This window comes from Labrus bergylta, chromosome 1 (genome assembly GCF_963930695.1).
Source record: "Labrus bergylta chromosome 1, fLabBer1.1, whole genome shotgun sequence".
Lineage (NCBI taxonomy): Eukaryota > Metazoa > Chordata > Actinopteri > Labriformes > Labridae > Labrus > Labrus bergylta.
Window position 1 is genome coordinate 6,038,339 of NC_089195.1, and position 21,808 is coordinate 6,060,146.

The 21,808-nt window shown below is 37.9% G+C and overlaps 1 protein-coding gene across 2 annotated transcripts in view; it reads right to left on the minus strand.

Moving 5' to 3' along the window:
* Positions 1 to 11,116, minus strand: part of glra3 (glycine receptor, alpha 3) — a 60,201-nt gene extending 49,085 nt beyond the window's left edge. For both annotated transcript variants that reach the window (XM_065950610.1, XM_029278403.2), the window contains exon 1: positions 10,843 to 11,116. In XM_065950610.1, the coding sequence (XP_065806682.1) occupies positions 10,843 to 10,907 (65 nt within the window). In that variant the 5' untranslated portion in view covers positions 10,908 to 11,116. The remainder of the gene's footprint in view (positions 1 to 10,842) is intronic.
* Positions 11,117 to 21,808: the final 10,692 nt, after the last annotated feature.

The window sequence follows — 21,808 nt, forward strand, 5'->3', positions numbered from 1 at the left end:
TAATAATGAATGGATGTCTGTATTCTCCTCGCCAAAACATGTCTTAATTAATTAGGGCACACACCAGTGAATCAACATTTAAGTTCCTCTGTGTGAGTGACAACGCAGTGCTTAGTCATCAGCTGGTGCTCTGATATAACCCAACCCTCAAACCTCTGCTGTCAAGATTTGAAATGTGGGATCATCCACTGCAGGCTCTTTCCCTTTTACCTTAAACACAGGTCATTCTCCCAGGCAAAACCTGCATGATGTATTACTGCACAATATGCCACGGTTGTAGGATATTTGGGGGGTTTCAAACATGCAAACATGAAGACTTAGCTTAGTGTCTCTTGTCATGCTTAAGAAATGGGCCAGTACATTAAGTTTGACACAGCCTGCATTAAATGAAACAAAGGGACACGTGGTGCACTAGCCTTACATACTGTGCTCACATGCTACGTTAAATTAGCAACATTTAGTATAGCAACACAGCAGCGAAGCGTTGTGTCCATCGAAGAAACGAATGAAGACGGCAGTATGGAGCCATTTCAGTCACATTAAGAATGACCGGCGAGTTATTCAAGAGGAAGGAGCCCCCCCCTCCAGCGAGACCGAAAAAAAGTTGAAGCTAAAACTTAATGTAGCCTCTGCTACCAATTCAGACTATGATAGCATTTTCCCAACAAGCAGCAAAACTAGGAATACTGGGCTGTCATTGTGTTCATTAGTCTGTAGCCTTGATCATTCAGGCCAATTTCTTGTTTTATTAATAATAATAGGCTAATTAATTATAATGCTGAAAATCCTTTTCTTTACAACTTTAATCATTACTGGATCAGTAATGACTTTTTGTTAATCTTTATTTATTGCTGTGTATGATGTATTATTTGATCACTGCGTTACTTCTGTCACCAAAGACAGCATTAAATAACACATGAAAATATATAAAGAATGTCCATGTGATTTCACAGATTAGTACTGTTATACAATTAATTATGTTGCTGACTGCAACCAAATTGGACAAGTTGAGACCTTGCTGCTATTTGAAGGGTTTAGACACTATGAGAGAAAGCAGCGCTGGCCTTACGTCCTTACGGCCTTCGTTATTTTCCTTGTGTTAATTTGTGTTTTCTATTTTCTCTTTACAGCTGTAGTGCTCATTCAGACTTATGCTGGATTAATGCATTTTAGAAGCACTACATTTCCCAGCTACCCCTGGGGTAATTTTGGCATTAAAGCCAAGGACAACTCCACATAGTGACAGGGACGGGGGTCGACTACCGCCTTTAGTCAAATGTTCACTTAGTGTGGAGACTACCACACACACACACACACACACACACACACACACACACACACACACACACACACACACACACACACACACACACACACACACACACACACACACACACACACACACACACACACACACACACACACACACACACACACAAAACACCACTAAACTGTGCTTTTCAGCTACATGTTTCCTTCAGCTGTAACAAGTGTTCTCATGCTCATATTTGTCACGCACTGTTAAAACACAAGCAGTGACAGACACACACAATCACAGAGTCACTCACAATACGATACAGTGCAGTATGATCCGTGGTCCACTTTAACAGTATCACAATACAGCGATTCTACAATAATTTAAATATTGCAACATCTAAATATCTAATTAATGGAGAACAGAAAATTATTTGTCAAAGATAAAGTGCAGGATTATTGTCCATATTTTGCACCACTGAGTCTATAATTGTATCACTAGGCCGGGCAATACATATTCATATGAATATTTTGTCCCACCCTTACTCTCCCACACACAAAATTTTTCTGACCTAATGGGTACAGAGTAGTTTTTTTTTTTATATAGAGGTCATTAATGCAATCGTGGCATTCATACATTTGAGATTTTGATTGATTCCATCTGGTACATTTGCCTGATGTCACACAAAACTGTCAACTTGTTACACTTCAATCTTCAGTCTGGCTTTGCCCCCAATCAAAACAATCTCAGGAAAGAAGGATTCCATTTTTACTGACAAATCCCTCAGGACAATCATATCCACCCGAATATGACATTGAATCTTGTTAGAACTAGGAAGCTATACCACATCCTTATTGTTGAGGTTTCAAGAGTCGAGCAGAGATAAGATAAATCAAATTCACCACCTGGAGATAGCACAGACATGCTGTCTATGTAAAGGGCTATCTCTTGCATCAGTTGTGTTTCATGGAGGTTTATTTAAAACATTACAAACTAAAGCCTAAATTCCACCAGATGCATGTTCTGTCCGTCTCTGCTCTGTTACGGCAGCGGAGCTGAAAGGTTTTTACTTTATTCAATGTGTGTGCTTCCACTGGCTCCACTGCGCTGCGTCTCAGCTTTGGCAGTCTGGAGCCCTCCGTGGCAGATATGCAAGGTTTCTATTTTTGCCGAATGCCGGAGCAAGACAAATCAATTTACCACAGAAAAGAAGGAGCGGTACAGCAAGTTAGACACCAGACAACATTAAAACATCCTGTTGATTTTCAGAAAAAAAATCTCTGTTTCGATGGTTCAGAAAAATGACCGTACATGTGTGTTTGTTTGAGGTGTTTTAAATGGTTAATCTGTAAAATAACTGCAGGAATTCCTTTGTCTCGGCCCTTCAGCTGTCTGGCTGCACTCTCCGAGTTGTGCACAGAGAACGCAGCCTTTTGGGTGTTGACGGACGAGGGTACATGGAGCCGTACATTTCCAACCACAAGTTGTGTGTAACAGGACTGAACCACCTTGATGTCAATCATTTGTTTGAAGTCTGAAGCTTGGGATCCGAGTTGTCGCTATCTTTTTTGGATGAGATGCACGTCATGCCAACACCACACAATGCATTAGTAATGACTGCTATCAAAAGCATTTTCATCTAATTTTTAACATGTTCAAATGAAGTGGTAAGAGATCGTGTACATTGTGTATATTTTCTTGTGAATCCCACTAGCCTCCATACCCCCACTAGATAAAGGAATAACCCAGATTATGAATGCGTCAACATTTCTGGCAGCTAAACAAAGCTCTGCCTTGCCCACATTTCCCAGCTTTTTCTGCCAACTTGCTCCCAGCTGCTTAAACCATCACAAAAAGCAGTTAAAATGTGGACAGCTTCAGCAAATCCACAGGACCATATTGAGAGCGCATTCTAGCAATGGTCCAGAGATGCTCTTGAGACAATCTATAAGAAAAAACATCAAACAACAGCAAATGTATTGAGGATGTACCAATCCCAAAGACACTGTATAAATTCTCAAACATGAAAGCTTGGATGAATGAAGGGGTCAGGGCCCTGCCGGGTCAGGTCAGGCTGAGACTTGAAGATAGCCTCAAAGGAGCAAAGCAGAAGCATCAAGAGAGAGACTGAGGTGAGACCTCAACTTCAACAACAACAAAGGATACGTGGCAAGCAATCAGGAACATGAAATGGCTACATCATGTGTTGGGCCAGACTCCAGATAGACACCTTTTTATGTTGGCTTTGATCTCCTAAACTACGATTCAGCCATCAAAGAATCCCGCTGAGACTGAAATCTGCTGGGCCTTCAAACATCGCTGTCCTTGCCATGTTCAAGCCAACAAGCTTGAAAATGTAATTTCTAAATAATACAAAAATCACTTTCACAGGAGTGTTTTCATTTTCTTCAAGACAGCCATCATACTAACCCTGCCAAAAAAAACATGCATTTAACTTGCGAGTGAAAGAATACCTCAGTCAACAGTGATGCGATCAGCCAGCCTGAGTCAAGATGAGACAGGACAGTAAACACAGCAGGGACTTTTCCTGCAAATTCCCCAAGGATTTTGTCTCATTGTGAATCCATCTCTGATGTGGCCTTACGACTTTGCAAAAGCGTTAATAAGGTGGACCAAATGAATCAGAAACTTAGTTTATAAAACTGTTTAAGAACAATGAATAAGATAGCTTTATAGCCATAATGTCAGTAATAATGGTAAAAGTAGTATTAGCTGTAACAATAGACTGATCATTCTTTTATAAAATATTATCATCAGAAATTATGATGAAACGGTCATTATTTATGAAGATCAAATTAGATTTCTTTTCATAGGTGAAGCCTGTTATTTTGAATATTTCCTTTATTGGAAAGGACAGTTGGAAATGTGGGGAACAGAGATGTTCCCTGTTGTCCAATTAATTCAACATTTCTGAAATTTCACAAACTGATGAAGGATTCTGATTAAGTTACCTCAACAGTTGAGGTAATTACATCTGCTGTTGTAAACACAAACAAGTTTCACTGGCCTTGTTTCAAATAGGGAAGACAGAACATCTTACTAGCGGCCCACTTTCCAAGAAAACCTTGGCGGCCAATTCTTGTGGTCCTCAGAAAAGAAAAGAGGTGCATTCAAAGTCTTAGTTATTTTTCCATAAACAGAGAAATTCCCTCAAAACAGCTAGAGATGCAGCAGCTGTTTGGTGTGGTGATACAAGGAGATGTAATATGAAATATACATTAATTCAGCATAAAAATTAGTAAATGATAAAAAGAAAGAAAAGCTAATTTAATGGCTTGTATGTTGGCAGACTGAGTTTATTATCTTTTTAAAAGCAAAGCAATAGCTACCACCACACAGCCACCATTAAACACTGGTTTCATTAATTAGGGCTAACATTGAATATGTATGCTAACTGCTAATTTTGATACAGACAGCAAAGTCATTTGTAACTCAATAATCTATTCAAAATTAAATATTAGGTTAGTACTGGAGTGAGCATGGGACTATTATTGCTGAACACTGAGCCAGGGAGCTATAACAATAACAACAAGCTCTACCATATTCAAACACATTTAACATGGTAAATAAAGAGTTTTTGATCCTGGGTTTGTTATGAAAATGTTTTTATTCAGACTGAAATAGATTCTTTGTGAGACTCTCAAAAAAGAAAATTGGGAAAAATATCAAGATGCTTTTCGAGTATGTTTAAGAAAGTTTAAACAATATCATTTTAATATAAGGCTTAATCTCCCCTGTATAAATGCCATGTATGAGGGAAAGTAAGAAAATTATGTTCATTTAAGGTTAAACTGGATGAAGCTGTTGCATAAAAAATGTGCTTTTCAACTGCTATTTGCAGTTTCTGTTTTTCTCTGAGAGATTATGCCAGTCAATGTCATATGTTTGCATGTTTAGCATGTTTGACTTGATGCTGGTGAATGTATACCTCATTTATCTCACTCTCTGTTTATGCTATACATCATCTTTAACTGGATTATCGAATTAGTCCAGCTAAGAGCAACATGAGATAAATACAGACTTCATGCACTGAGGGATTAAAGCCTACTCTGGCAGGTCTGTTGCTCTTATGTATGTGATGCAGTGATCCTGCTCCGCTAATAATAAGATAAAAGAATCTGCAGCCTGAGGACTTTTTAAAGTGTGGATCATGTTTTGTTTTTTCGAAAGAAAGGGGTGTTGTTGACATATGTTGTTGCCCATAAATAAAGTGAATTAAAATGCCCTATATTGTCAAAACATTTATCTTGGTGCCACATTTATAAACCATTTAAAACGATTGGGGATTTGTTCTTTGCAGAATTGTAATTACTCTTGCTTCTTTTTTTAATATTTTAACTTAAATTCTGCAGTTTTTGCACTCTGATATTTAGGCTGAATGTGATTCTGTATGTTTTGTATTTTCTTTAAAATGTCATGTGGGTTTGGTTTTCATGCACATTTACAGGTTTCTACCTCACCCACAAACATGCTTGTACATTTCCCATGTTTTTTTTTCTTTTGTGATATTAATTTGAAATAAATAAACTTGTCCATAGTGAGAAAATTGTGAAAATGATGGAGGACATTTCAAAGGTGGATGAAGACAAAACAAGACAACAACTGAGAAGCTTATCTATTATTCAAAGTGAGAACAGAGGAGTCCAGTTAGATGACTAGCTCAACTTTGATAACAGCACAGAGTCGAGAGGAAGCTAATTCATTTAATTGTTTTGATGGTTTACTTAGCCAACAACTAAAATGATTCTACATGACACACTTTGGCTCTACAATATTTATCATTTTTAATTGAAGTGTTTAGGCCATTATTACCATCATTGTTATTCAGCCATGCATACTCTCTTCCTGTCTCTGTGGAAAAGATTGAAATATCTTGGATTGAATCAAGTCCACTTTATGTTTTGTGTTTTCATTTCTCTTTTTCTTTGGAAGTACTTAGTGTTTGCCCAGAAGGTTTTATTGTGGGCAGTGATGACTCTGAAGCAGTATTTAGCACATCAGAAAACACAGACTGGAATACCTAAAATTGAGGCCAGAGGCTCAGGAAGGCTTGTCATGGAGAGAGGCGAGGGGACAGAAGCAAATACTAAAACATTCAAGAGCGACAGATCTGTTTCTGTTAATGCATGTGCTGCATTATGCAACAACTAAATAAAAAAGAACTTTCTAAATAAAATACCTCTCTCAATTTCATGCAAACAGGATTTTCTCCAAAGTGGATGATTATAAAGCTGGTTATACCTTTAAAATCAGAATCATCAGAGTTTAGATTACGGTAGATGAAAGAACATTAGTTTAGTTGTTACACATTTGCTTCCTCGTTCATATTTTATAAAAACACTTAAAATTTTAGAGAAGGTCGGCAGCTGTCACCAAATGAATAATCATAAGAATTAAAAAAATATACATAACAAAAAGACCTGTTCGTGACCTGTAAAAAGATGAAGGGGTTTCAGAGAGGTGCAGATAGCTTTTCTGCAGTACAAACTAGAGTTTTATTTCTGGTAAAAAATTAATATCTCAAATATATTGAGTTCTTTCTCAGAAATGTACAGCTCCTTTTTATTATTTTTTTTTAGAATGTCCATGATAGGATGTTAAATGTTTGAGGCTATGATCATTTGGCATACCTTTACTGCCATTTTTCTTTTTAATGACGTCAGGTAGGTCGGGCTTCAGGTAAAAAACAAAACTCAAGTGAGCTTTTTTGGTTTTATCTGAAGACTAAAGAAGAGGAAGTAATAGAACAAGAGATTAAGATGACACACATACACACACAAACATACAGTTGTAATGGCCTTAATTGCTGTCCAGTCACTGTTGTATTATGATATGACCACCAGTGAATATATATAGATAAAGCCCCTCTGCATTCAGACAAGAAATCAAGAAATAGAAGGACCATAAATGTAAAGAAAGAGGGAGAAACAAAGACTTTCAGAATTATACAGAAATGACAAGCAAAAAAAAGCTCCAGTCCAGTTCCGGTGGAATGACAGACTTTAAGCCTGTTAAATTTTGTCTTTGAATCCATCCATGACTCCCTAAGAAGATTTACTGTGGCTTTGATCTTTTCAGCTGCTTTTTATGCTAAAGCTTGCTCAAACTTTTGGGAATCCACGTGTGTTTTACTTTTAGAAAGTCTGAAATAAATAAATACAGTAATGTTTGTCAAATTTAAATGGAAATAAACAATTATTATTTCAGGATGTGTTGCTGATTTTGGGGCTAACATTAAAATGTCGTGAGCTGGGGCGCTGGTGGCGCAGTGTTAAGTGCGTGAGCCCCATGTACAGAGGCTGTAGTCTTCCAAGTGGGCGGCCCGGGTTCGAATCCAGCCTGTGGCTCCTTTCGTGCATGTCATTCCCCACTCTCTCTCTCTCTCTGATTTCCAGCTCTATCCACTGTCCTAACTCTCTATTAAAATCTTTAAAAGAAAAAAAAAATGTCATGAGCCAAGATTTGAAACATGTGGGATGGAATATAGCACAGTTGTAATTCCTCTAGGTCCAATAGATATTATTCCTTCTAGTCCCAATACAGCAGGAGACCCCACCTGGCCCTGGGTCATTTGGATAGGGGCGCAAACACCCAGTGTGAAACAGTAGGGTGAATGTGATTGCCATTTGTATTTTGTGGTGAAAATCAGGAAAACAGGCTCAGGGCTCACACTGATGGTGAGTTAAGTTTTTCTCTGAAGTGTTTTCGACAGTAGTTCAAGTTGACTTCACATGAAATAAGAAAAGGATTGCCAAGGTCTGTCTCTTTCTAAACTTTCTTTATCTACAAATAAAATACATTTCTTAACTTATTTTTAAGAAAATATTCTCTCACAACAACCGTATGCTGAGAATGGTTAAACAACAGGTGGATTTAAGCAACTTTACATCTGCCAGACTCCCCTTTCCCTTTATGACACGTCGATTAATTTCTCCCTTTCTTTAAAGATAGTCTATAAAATTCCTGTAATGATTTTCAGTTGGAAGCATGTTTCCTGTCCTGAGGTAATAGTCCTCATTGAAACAACAGTGGGTTCAAATCCGGCCCATAGGCCCTTTGCTGCACGTCATCACCTCCCTCTGCTCCCAACACTTCCTGCCTCTCTTCAGCTGTCCTATAGGCTTTCCATGAAAGGCAGAAATGGTCCAAAAAAAGCATTTTTAACGATTTCTGCAACTAACCTTCAGAACAGCGATCAACACTTTTAAACAAGGTCACATATTTCTCTCTGCAGCAAACCAGTCCAACACCCATACAGACAAATAAACAACCAGACAAAGAGCACAGTGACATTTTTGTGTCAAAAAAAGGTTCAATATTGACATTAAACCCAAAACTCCTTGATTTAAGGAGGACTTAGAGGATACATGTCAGCCTATTGAAGTGAACATAGCCTATATTGAGATTGACATGTGGTAGGCTATCGACATTTCAAACAATAAAATAAATAATAAAAATATAGGCCTACTTCTTTTGAGTGAAACATTTAATAAAATATGCATAACTTGACCAAGATTAAAAAAAAAACATTTCTATCAAACATTTAAAAATATACATTTGATTTAGAGATTGCCTTGCTAAGTGCAGGCACCACTATATCTGTATGGAGCATAATGTAGCCTATGATAATATCAACAGTGAGAATAGCCTATGAGTTAGGATACTGCCCCTGCACCAGGTAGCCTATAGGTCTATTACATTAAATGAAATGATGAAACCAAAAGCTATTTCAAATCAATCTGTAACAAGTTTTCTTCACAAAGGTAAAGTATCTTACTGAATATAATTTCAAAAGTCCACCATTCTATCATTTTCTTCATATGTCTATCCACAGGGTTATTGGCATTCAGGCAGGACAGGTTATAATAATAATAATAATAATAATAATAATAACTTTATTTCTATAGCACCTTTTAAAAACACAGGTTTACAAAGTGCTTTGACAAACAAGAACAAAGCAAACTAAACCAAACACAGAAGAACATAAACAACAGCAAGAACAAAACAAATGCAAAATACTAAAAATAATTAAATACAATTCAACAGAAAAGAACCCAAAGTGCACGATACACAACAGACATATATAACCTGACCATCACAAGAACCATCATAAGAACCATCATAAGAACCATTATAAGAACCATCAGGCAACACAAGAACCATCATAAGAACCATCACAAGAACCATCATAAGAACCCAGGCAACACAAGAACCATCATAAGAACCATCACAAGAACCATCAGGCAACACAAGAACCATCACAAGAACCATCACAAGAACCATCATAAGAACCCAGGCAACACAAGAACCATCATAAGAACCATCACAAGAACCATCAGGCAACACAAGAACCATCATAAGAACCATCACAAGAACCATCACAAGAACCATCATAAGAACCATCAGGCAACACAAGAACCATTATAAGAAGCATCATAAGAACCATCATAAGAACCATTATAAGAACCATCACAAGAACATCACGAGAACCATCATAAGAACCATCATAAGAACCATCACAAGAACATCACGAGAACCATCATAAGAACCATCATAAGAACCATCACAAGAACCATTATAAGAACCATCACAAGAACCATCACAAGAACCATCAGGCAACACAAGAACCATCATAAGAACCATCACAAGAACCATCACAAGAACCATCAGGCAACACAAGAACCATCATAAGAACCATCACAAGAACCATCACAAGAACCATCATAAGAACCATCAGGCAACACAAGAACCATTATAAGAAGCATCATAAGAACCATCATAAGAACCATTATAAGAACCATCACAAGAACATCACGAGAACCATCATAAGAACCATCATAAGAACCATCACAAGAACATCACGAGAACCATCATAAGAACCATCATAAGAACCATCACAAGAACCATTATAAGAACCATCACAAGAACCATCACAAGAACCATCAGGCAACACAAGAACCATCATAAGAACCATCACAAGAACCATCACAAGAACCATCAGGCAACACAAGAACCATCATAAGAACCATCACAAGAACCATCACAAGAACCATCATAAGAACCATCACAAGAACCATTATAAGAACCATCATAAGAACCATCATAAGAACATCACAAGAACCATCACAAGAACCATCACAAGAACCATCACAAGAACCATCATAAGAACCATCACAAGAACCATCACAAGAACCATCATAAGAACCATCATAAGAACCATCACAAGAACCATCATAAGAACCATCACAAGAACCATCATAAGAACCATCATAAGAACCCAGGCAACACAAGAACCATCACAAGAACCATCATAAGAACCCAACCACACTAACTGAGACCAAGAGGACCAAAGATTTAAAAAGATGTAAGAAACTAAAAGAGCTAAAAGCAAATCAAAAGAGAACAGCAATAAGAAGGTAAGAGCAGTAAAAGAAATAGAAACAAGTGGTTAAAGGATTTAAAAAAAACTATAATATTAATACAAATAAAAAGTAAATATAAATATAAAACATAAATAGACAAAGTAAGATAAGAAAAGACATTATATATTGTTATATGAAGCTTACCTGAGGAACAGAGCAACTTTCCAGGCGAGTATAAAGCCCGCCACAGAGAGCTTCTTCCTCCTCATCTCTCTCCAGAGGCGCGAAAACCTCTGCAGCTTTCAGCACCGCGAACAGCGCTCGTCCTTCAGACAACAGGCGGGGGGCAACTCACAAACATACTCCAAAAAAACTCAACGTGTAAGGTTAATTCCCATCAGAAGGACGAAAAGCAACATTTAAGCTCAGCATTTTACTGAACAAACTGCTTCTTCAAAGGAGCGAAACGCGGAGTGAGTCCACGACAGCTGTTCCGTGCCCTCATGCAGCAACGGGGGCAGAGAGTCCCGCCCTCTACTCCGGATTGGCATGACTGACGGACCGCTCCGCCAACCATCTACAGTGTTATATTAATTTTTTTCCAGTTGAGTCGCATCTTAAATTAGAAGTCCAGTGAGCTGGATCAAATTTGACACCCACCCATGCGTTATTACACTTTTCCTCCCCTCTCTCTCTGAATAAACCCTCCAAAGTCTATACACTTATTATTCTCCTCATTTTCTTCCCCTCATTCTCTGTTTATTTCTCCATCTGTCTCTGTCTTTCCGCTCTGTTAGGCAGGATTGCTAAGAGTCGCATGTGGTTGTGATTCCCGGCTGTAAAGTATGCCTTTGTGGACGTCAGTTTGCCATATGTGGCCAAAGAGGGCGTGGGCAGAGTGGAGACGATGAGACCTTAAAATTCACCTCAAGAGCACTCTTAGGTTAGAATAAAGTAGCCTACACATGCAGACCTTTGAAAACGTGCAGTGATGTGAACAGCATTTAAGATTCTAAAATAAAAAAATTACGATTTGGGTGAAGGATGTCTGTAGGCCTGTTTTTAACTTTCAGAATGCATACATTATGTTTGGTGACTCATTACAAAGATAACACTCAAAAGACAGTGAGGCAGTGATGAGGAGTGCAAAGGATGCTGAAACTAACATGATCAAATTTAAAGCCTAATGGTGTATCTGGAAGGTATAGCCTATAGGCTACATAAGGTATAGATGAGGGTATAACTTTTAACCTGAATTATCAAGATACATAATGTAAATAAAACCCCCTCAAGGCGAAACTGAAAGGCAGCTCTTTAATCCTACATTTAAGTTTCAGATATAAAATGGCAGCTTGAACACAGAACTGTGAGGATTTATGCTCATAAACCAGACTCATATGTGTGTGTTTGCAGATCTATTCTCAGCTGAGTTGCTTGGGATATATAGATTCTAAATAGGCTTACATCCCATCCATGTAATCCATCCAATTAATCCACTGCAATATCGGTTGCATGAATTGACATTTTTGAATAACTCTCATTTGAATTGATTGAGGATATAATCTAACATAATTCCAATCCAGAGCATGAAACTGAGGCGCTGCTCAGGGAGAGTGTTTAGCTACAGATTTGTGAAAGGGAATAACTTGTGATAATTTCAAACAGCAGCCTATAAATCAGCCTGGAGGTGTGCTAGCTATGGGTTGTCAAATATGCTGATCAGGAACCGATTGAATGGTAAACATTTGATACCATTGTCAATACTTGATTCTGATTGTCAGCTGGGGGCAAACAAATCCTAACCACTGAAAACAGTAGTTCTGATAAACTGACTGTTCACCGTTCTAAATGACTGCATTGGCCTTTTTCTAAATCTACATCAACATGGACACAGCCAAAGCCTCTGCTTATGAAACTTAAAAACAAAAAACTTGTTTGCCAACATCAACATAAGAGACATTAAAGCTCTGCGTGTCTGGTCAAGAAACAAACTAAAATAAAAAAAATAATGCCTTTGTATAAAAGCAGACCTGACAATACATCAACAAGAGTGATCATTTCTGTAAAGGTATTTAAATTCTTAAACTCCAGGTGTCAGATTAAGTAAGATAAAGAAGACTACAGAAAGAGGCTTGCATTTCCACAGCAGTGAATTGAGTTGCAGTGGGTGTTAAACTTGACAGTTGAAAGACACAAGAAAAGCAGGCAGCAGGAACAGATTTTTTTTGTTTGAAAACACTGACTCACTTCCATGTTATATATATACAGTATATATAAGCACCTGTTTGAAGAAGCAGGCTGAAGTTAAGCAAACGCTGTCCCAATAAACACATTGAGTGTATGTTCTTGGAAGTCATGTATAAGGTGATATTTTATGATGCCTGACATCAAGGTGAAGCAGTGAAAATACTTAAAAGCCCAGCTGTTTTTTTTAAAGTTTTTTGTTTTTTTTAAATATATGACTCTTTTAAGAGGCTAAGGCAAGTCATGAACCTGTCTGTGGCGGTACAAAGCTTAGTTTCTGTACAACAACTCTGGCTTCTCTTATGGGGACCGTGCTGACTGTTATCTACTGTACATAGTACACTTACCTCATACAACACTATTAAAAAAACAACTAATCCTTTAAGCTTATTTTGCCTTCACTGTACTGTAAGGTTTCATACAAGAACAACTTTATTCTGTAAGTTGTAGCATGAAAGCACAGCTAAACATGTCCGTTATTGATCACTTGATCAGTCATTGATATAATTATTACACACAGTTTAACCCACTTGACAAGACAAGGAGGTGAACTATTATCTTTTTGAGATGTGGCCAGTGAGCACAGTTAACAAGATACTTCTTAGAGTGCATTTTTTAAAGTATATTTGGAGCTGAACGTCCTGTTTACCAGCCAGACTCAAGACAGATTGAGTTTGAGAAGCAGTCCATCATTTTTACCACAGAGCCAAAGTGTTAGATGAAGCACCAAACGTGTCAGGTGTGAGGGCAGGTGTGATACAGCCGGACCTGCGATATTAACACAGCCACACACATACAGGGGTCGAGGGTTTGAGACTCGCTGAAGACGCCTGCTCTCTGCACCGCTGTCAGTCAGTCATGACTCCCTCCTCCTCCTCCTCCTAATGTGCACAGTATGAATTAGACATTAGGTTCTGGGATTGACGCTGCAGCATGGGGAAACTTCTTACATTGCCTGTCAACTTCTCCTGCAGTCGAGCCATTACTGCCTCACACTTTAGGCATCCCCTTTCCCTGGAGTTTTCTTTTTTATCCTGCGATGACCCCTTTGCCTAAAACTGCTCTTTCACTTTAACCTGTTGTCAGGATTTAAAAAATAATGAAACAGTACTATGTCCTTTCTCTCCCCATACAACAGCTGCATACAAAAAGTGAACATAAGTGAACCTTTTAATTTCAAAAGTTAAGTCTTTCTTGACCAGCAAGGGGCATCTCGTATGGCAATCCCTTTTAACATTAAAGAATTAGCGGTAATAGCAATTGTAGATATCAATAATTGCTTTTAAAAATGTAAAAATTCCAAGCCGACATATCCACAAAGTTATTTTCACTTGTAACATTTCTAATTAAAGATATCTACAAATCATTTCTTACTAATGGAAATGTTAATTGTAGATATCTGTAACTAGTCAACTTGTGCCATTGACTTCTATTCAAATTGAATTACAGATATCTGTAATTTAATTTTTTACATGTTGTAATTAAAAGTCGACATATGCATAATGACATTTTGACATGTCACGACTCTAATTCATGATATCCACAACTCCAATCTCACTATTAAAAATGTTCATTCTTGATATCAACAGTAAATTCTTACTAGTGACAAAGTTAATTTATGATATCAACAATTGTTCTAACATTACAGATATCATAAATTAATTCTAGATATCTAAAATGCAATTCTTACTAGTCAAAATTACAATTACAATATCTTGAACTGGAATTGTTACCGTAAGAATATAATTACAAATATCAAGACTTGAAATCTGTAATTAGATATAGCTACAATTTCCATTTTAACTAGTCAAACTGGAATTATTAATATCAAAAAGGTAAAAATGTAAAAATATCATTGTAGATATCTGCAATTACACATATCTGAAATGGTTTGATAATTGTTGATATCTGTAATGGGAAATTACATTTCCACTAGTAACAATCCCTTTTCAACATGTGGAAATTGAATTGTCGATGTCAGTAATGATTATTCTTACTAGTGAAAAAGTAATTACTGATATCTGCAAATCAATTTGAACTTGTCCAAATTACATTTCGACATGTAGAAAATGATTTTACAGATATCTTGAATTAACATTTTAACATGTCAAAATCCACTAGTAAAAAACTAAATCGTTACTTGTCAGCCAGACTGGTTTGATGTTAAAAGGGCTTGCCATACATCGCCACAAGTCGAACGCATGTTGTATAGAAGTCTATAAGGAAATCTGTTTATTTCTTACTTGATTAATTTGCTCTGTAAATATTTTCACATAGTTAGTTTCCCCTCACATAGTAAATTACCTTGATCGCTATTTGTTTCTTGCCTTTATTGGTAGGACAGCTGAAGAGAGACAGAAAATGTTTGGAGATGAGAGTGGGGTGCGACTTGCAGCAAAGGGCTGAGGTGGGATTCAACCCAACATATCTGGAGATTCATTGCGCATCAATTCAAATGAGCTGTCAGACTATTAAAGCAACAGTATGTAGGATTTTGCTATGGTGTGCTTTGGTGTCATCCAATGGTCTCTGGGTGCTACAGCACTGTAAGGAACACAGTGCTGTAGCGTGGGCTAGGTGACTTTCTGCAGTAAAGCTGCTAAACATGAGACAAACACCGATAACGATAGTCTTACATCGCAACTTGCCATGAATAATGTCTGCAGGGGCACACTGTGCTGATAAGCTAGCATCAAGCTACAGCGAACATCAGTCCGTAAATAGAATTCAACAATATACATCAGTTCATTCAATATTCAAACACTATATTGCATACGTACCACATAATCAATGTGACGTGATAGTATAAATAGTATAAATAGTATGAATAGTATGCGATTGCAGACACAGCCAGCTTGTGGCAGGTGTGAGTGTCGATCATAGGGTGTCTACATTGTGACTGCAATGTGAATCCACTCTCTCGTCAAATAATTGTCCAAAAACCCCATTATAGCTATTATTAATTACAATTCTAAATGTCAAATGCCTCAAAACAGAATAGTTAAAAAACCAGCTGGCAAAGTCATGTTGCTTTCACTTCTTAGAATATAGTCTTCAGTTCAAACACAGTCTGTACTTAAGACAACAGCAGCAAAATGTACATACTCAGAGATCTAGAAAAAATGAAATCAAGGAAATGGATGATCAGACACATTCTTTCATTGTGCAGCTGTTATCATGAAATGTATGATCTGAATACTGAAGCCTATCTTGCCGGTTTTCCTTTCTGTATCACCTTTAAATCTGTTGAACTCTCTTTTGATGGTGACATTGATTCACTTTGAGTCCTCGGTTTCATGAGACCCATCTCAGTGATCATAGAATTGTTTAAATTGGAGCCTCGAGGGAAGGAGGACTATTCAGGAGCGTTTCATGACAACACTGAACTGCTTCTCCAGCAGTGTTGTTTTTGTTTGTCAAGTCTATATATTTGATTCAGAACAGATTGTTAGCCGCACTTTTATATAAATAAACTAAATACATAAATTGTTGTAAATGTTATGTTGCATCTGTATATGAAGATTAAATGAACTATAATGCAGTCACTTACTGTGGATGAGAGGAGATGCTTTAATGGAATCCTACTCTCCTTCAGAGGAGCACTTTGTGCACATCCCGCAGCTTGTAGCATTTAATACACACACATTTCATTACAAACTACTTTTTAAAGAGGCCACAAGCTTAATAAACATCAGATCAGTGCGGGCAGGAAGGCCTGTGGTCCCCTCAGACCTTCCTCTCTTGTAAACATCCTGAAGGACACGCAGCAGACTGGCGAGTCTGTCAGCAGCTCTCACATGTCCCTGCAGAGTCACTCGGCCTCTGAAGCTTGTTGTGACCGCGTGCTGTGAACACATAGCCTGAGTGAAGCAAACTCCTCCAGGAGTAAATAAAAAGAAAAAGCCTCAGATAACACTGCCAGCAAGACCGCAGATTGTAAAAGGCAACATTTGGTCAGCAGTTTTTTTTTTTTTTTGTGTTCTGACACCATATGTTTTTGTTTTGGGGAATATGAGGTGAAGTTGAAAGCTCTGAGCCTTTTTATCTCCCTGAGTAAGAACTGTGTGCCAGCCCATTTACAATTTGACCATTTTGTCTGTCTGTTCTTTCTGTTGTGTTATGGCCTTTCTCTTCATAATACAACTCTTAAGTGTTCTTTATGGATATCTATAAAAGTTACATGCCATTTACAAGTATCCAGTTTTACAAGTATCCAGTTTTAGTGAAAAATCCACAAATAACTACAACAATGCCGTTCCTCTCTGCTCTGAAGTTATTGTCAGACCAAGTGAATGTTTTTTTCTTCCCACAATTTCTTAAGTCAGAAATATTACTACTTAAGAAATTCTGAGAGACGTCATAGTGTCATGACAAAGAGAGTTAATAACAGCCACAGTGATTGAGTTAGTTAGAATAAATATTCAAATATAAAATATTTAACATGCAGGTGAACAGTGGCATGGAAAAACAAAGGGCTACAGTAAAATATTTTTAATAGTTCTGTGAATGAAGTGTATAATTTATTGTATTTTGTTGTTGCTTTATAAAGATCTGTATACTTTGCTGTTATTTTGAATGCTTCAGCCTCGACTGAATTAACAGAGCTTAAAATAAAAAAATTAAAAAAATCAACATGAATCATTTTCATCACCATTCCTGTGACTGTTATCTCTGTAATAAATCATCAGTTTGAAGAGAAACATCAGTCATGATATGTCAGACAGATATCCACCTAACAGAAGGCAGTTGATGCACGTGTACGTGTCTGTGTTGGCCACAGGGGTGACCTTCCTCTGAGGGAGGGATGACCCTCATTTAGGCCATTCTGTGTCTGACAGTGAAATGTTGAACCAAATGTAGGTAATGTCTCCGTCACTCACAAAACAAACACTCTACTCCTCTCTTTCTGTGGTTTTACCCCTCGGTTTCTCTCCCCCCACCCTGCAGCTGCTGCCAGAGCTTCATTAACCCTCTTCCTTTATAAACAGGAACTCATTATCACTGGTAATTAACCTACAAACTGTACCAGTGTCTTGTTTCAGGCATAGCATTCTTAGGCTCAGTCCACAGGTAGACGGGTATTTTTAAAGATAGGAGTATCCTCCTCCATTCTAAAGAAAAATCCTGTCCATACACGCCAGGTTTTCAAAAACTATTTATTTATGTCCACATAAAAACGTACTGTTGCAGCTGTCATGAGCATGCCAAGTCAACAATGATGTCCTTGACATGCTAAAATGTGCAAGTCATTCGCCTGCAATGATAATTTAATTTTCAAAGTAGTTTCACCAACCCAAAGTCTGACCGGGTCTCGTCCAAAACGGCCGACGTTGGAGACAGGGTTTGTGTTGTGGTGCGTTGCATGAAGCAGCAGTGACCTCCATAGTCCATTCAGTCATCTCTGTTCATCTACATGGTGGGAGAGCAACTGTGTTTGTATGTGTGTGCATGTAAAAAGTCCAGTTAGCAACGTTAACACCAGCACTAGTTTGGTTACATCTGCCATCGCACTTATCTCATGCTAACAAAAGTAACAATGTCGCACAATTACGTCAAACAGAGGAAAAAGCCGGCACACAGTGTGACATTACAAATCTCTGTTGTATGAAGGGATAATTAATAAACAATTTATAGTCAATTCTATTAGAGCAGATTTCTCTGCTGCTTAGTTTCATGTGCTGCAGACAGTGCTGAGAGGATTATAAATGATTCAGTCAGAGCGCCCTCTGCTGGAAAATACCTTTTCTTAATCAACCCTGAGCATATATTTAAATTAAAATTAAAATTATCTAAATCATTTTGTCTGAAATTGGAAATTATGAATGTGTCACCAAACTACAGGAGAAGAGGAAAACAGGCAGGTGCAATATAAGTTCAAAACAAAAAGACATTCAGAGTCCAGATGGCGGACGGGCAGAAGAATGAAACAGGTTCAGGAAGCAGGATCAAACAGCAGGAGAAACATGGAAAATACTGAGTCTGGGTTATAAAGCGGTCACCAGGATGTTACATAAACAAAGAATGCCATAGGGTAAAATGACCTCAATTATCCTTCTGTAGCATATTTTAATTATGCAAATCATCACGTTCGTACATGAAGATCCTTTGACATAGAAAAAGTCAATCTGTCAGCAGGAACATGGTATCAGGACTTACCACTAATGAGAATCTTTCTGGGTCACAGACCAAATGACCCAGAATCAAAGTGGGTTTTTATTTCACATTGTCGCTCATGATAATGAAAGAGGTTGTCTGTGGCAGCGTTGTTCCTGCCTGATAAAAGTTCTTTAGACAGAAGAATCTAATTAAAATGTGGAGATTTTTCTTCCCTTATGTAAAAATGTACCTCTGGTTTCATTTATAATTCAGAGCCTTTCAGTTCATTGTTTTGTTTTTAATCTTGAATCTTTCACTTCAGTAACAAGCATCCATGGCAAACAATGGCATAGAAATAAGGAATATAAATAACACAAACTAATCTTTAAATCAGTGATTTAGCCTCTTAACCTTCACCATCATTCAATATGGAGGCTGTCATAACGTGTCCTTGTGGAAACTGACACATATTTGCAGCCTGCACAGAAACACAGGGATGTAGGTACGGTACACTATAACTGTCAATATGAATTGATTATTTCCCACATGATTGATGTTCAGTCAATACTGCAGGCCAAAGGGGATTCTCAGGAGACAAGATCTGGCTGAAAACAAATTTTACCAGCTGTCACCTCAGTGCTCCTGTCCTTCACCTCTTCCAACACAATGGGCAAACCAAGAAGAAAACAGAGACAAAGAGGGAGTGATTTGGTTTGATCCACCTCAAATGGTTGGATTCATTTCACAGGAGCAAAAACGGGACATCAAGAGTTGGCACAATTTAAACTTTACGGTATTGGCTCACTGAAAAAATTAAGAAAGAAAAGGAGAGGAGAAATGTTATGCATTCAAAGGTTATTAATTCATAGGAACTAATATTAAGCTACGATATAATTTATTTTCTTACAGAAGAGGCAACAACGTCTAAAATGACACATTTAGTGGTTGCAAAAGTGCTGAATGGACTTGAATTGTACAAAAGATTTGTTTGACTGATCAGGGTTTATTCTCACTTCCTAATCTTCAGATGAAGACTCCTTCAAAAGCATGAATATACGGCAACCAGGCACGTATTCATGTAGACCCCTTACCACTAAATTAGGAGGCCCTCCTTAACCCCAAGCCTCCACCTCCTTTGAAGAAAATAGTTTCCTATCCTCCGGTATCGTGCATCATTATTTAAAAAAATGCCCTTATTTAACCCCTGTTAATGAAACCTGGAATACATTCTAATGATTTTAACCATTTTAACCACATCTCTAAACTTACTTTATAGCCACAGTCCTGGAAAACATTGTAGCAAATCAACTGTTAGCTTTTATGAAAAATAATTCATTGTTTGAATCCATGCAATCAGGTTTTCGAGCTCATCACAGTACAGAAACTAACCTTCCTATAAAGTCATGAATGAACAGCTGCTGACGCTGGCTGTGCTTCCTTTTTCCTAGATCTCAGTTCAGCGTTTGAAACAGCTGATCACTCCATCCTCTTGTCCCGTTTAGAGCAATGGGTGGGCATCAGTGGCACAGCCTTTGAGTGGTTTAAGTCATAGCTAATGGACAGGACTTTTTTGCATTGGGATTGCTGAGTCCAGGTCTTCCACCTCTACACTGCATTGTGGGGTTCCTCAAACAAAAGAGGATCCTTTTAAACCTGGAGCTGCGGTGCCAAAGCTTTCATGGTTGAAATAGTCACGTCAAAAAAGAGGTGCGCAAAAGATCAATTGGCTGTTCCCTGACAACCACTTCTATGTCTGGCTGGTCCTCCAGGTTTGTATCAGGCTCAACTGTTGTGTTGTTCTCACCACAAGGCTCGAGCTCTTTGCCAGAGGCGAGTGAAAAATGTGTTTATATTTTTCTGCATTTTAATCTCCATGTTAACCTTTTCTCTCTACGCTTTTATCTTTGCTGCCCCACTGCTTCACCATTTTCTGCTATGAGGAGAAGGACTCTACGATCAGTGTAGGTGCTATCCAAGTCTTACAGTCACCTGATTCATCATCATCATACAGGCACAGGAACAAACTCATTTGTTTGCAAATAACGTAAGTCTGCATCAATTCATATTTCAACACACATTCAAGAAGACACTTTTTTTTAATAATAAAGCAAAGGAGGAATGCCACAGGTGGTGGGGTTTTGGAGGCACCCTATTGGTTGGAGCCCCCTGGGCATGGGCCCAATCTGCCCGCTGGTAAAGCTGTGCTTGATGGCAGCAGAATCTTTTCCTCTGCATTATATTCTCTGCTCATTATATTCAGCAATGACCTTTCCTTAAGCTGGTTTCATAACCTGATGTCATTTTGGATTATTCATGCTCAGGAGCAGGACCACCTTTGTTCTGCATTTCATTACAGTATAAGGTGTGTGTTTGTATTGTGTGACCTACATATCCTTATCCTGAGCACAGAACCTTCAGCATCTTCAAATCCTAACCAGAAAAGCAACTTTTTACATTCAAGCTTATATGTGTTTGTGCCTCTGCTCACTTGGACCACCTCCTTCTTTATAACTGGTTGACTTAAACTGCATCAATTCAGTTAAACATGGTCATTATAAAAGTTACTATGCTTTAACAAAAAGTCATATTTCTACTCTTAGTATTGGCATTGCTACTGTAAGTCTCTATTATCTGATGTTATATTTGTTGCTATCTGTCTTTCTGTCTTCTGCAGGTGGCACTATGGCTATGATTTGATCCAGCTCTTCAAGCCTGGACTTTTACCAAATGTGAAATCCTGGGCAGATTGGACAACTTCTTGTTTCAAGTATTGGAAAAAGACACACTTTCCCACAAAAACAGTCAAAAGCTTTGCATTTTGAAGAAAGTA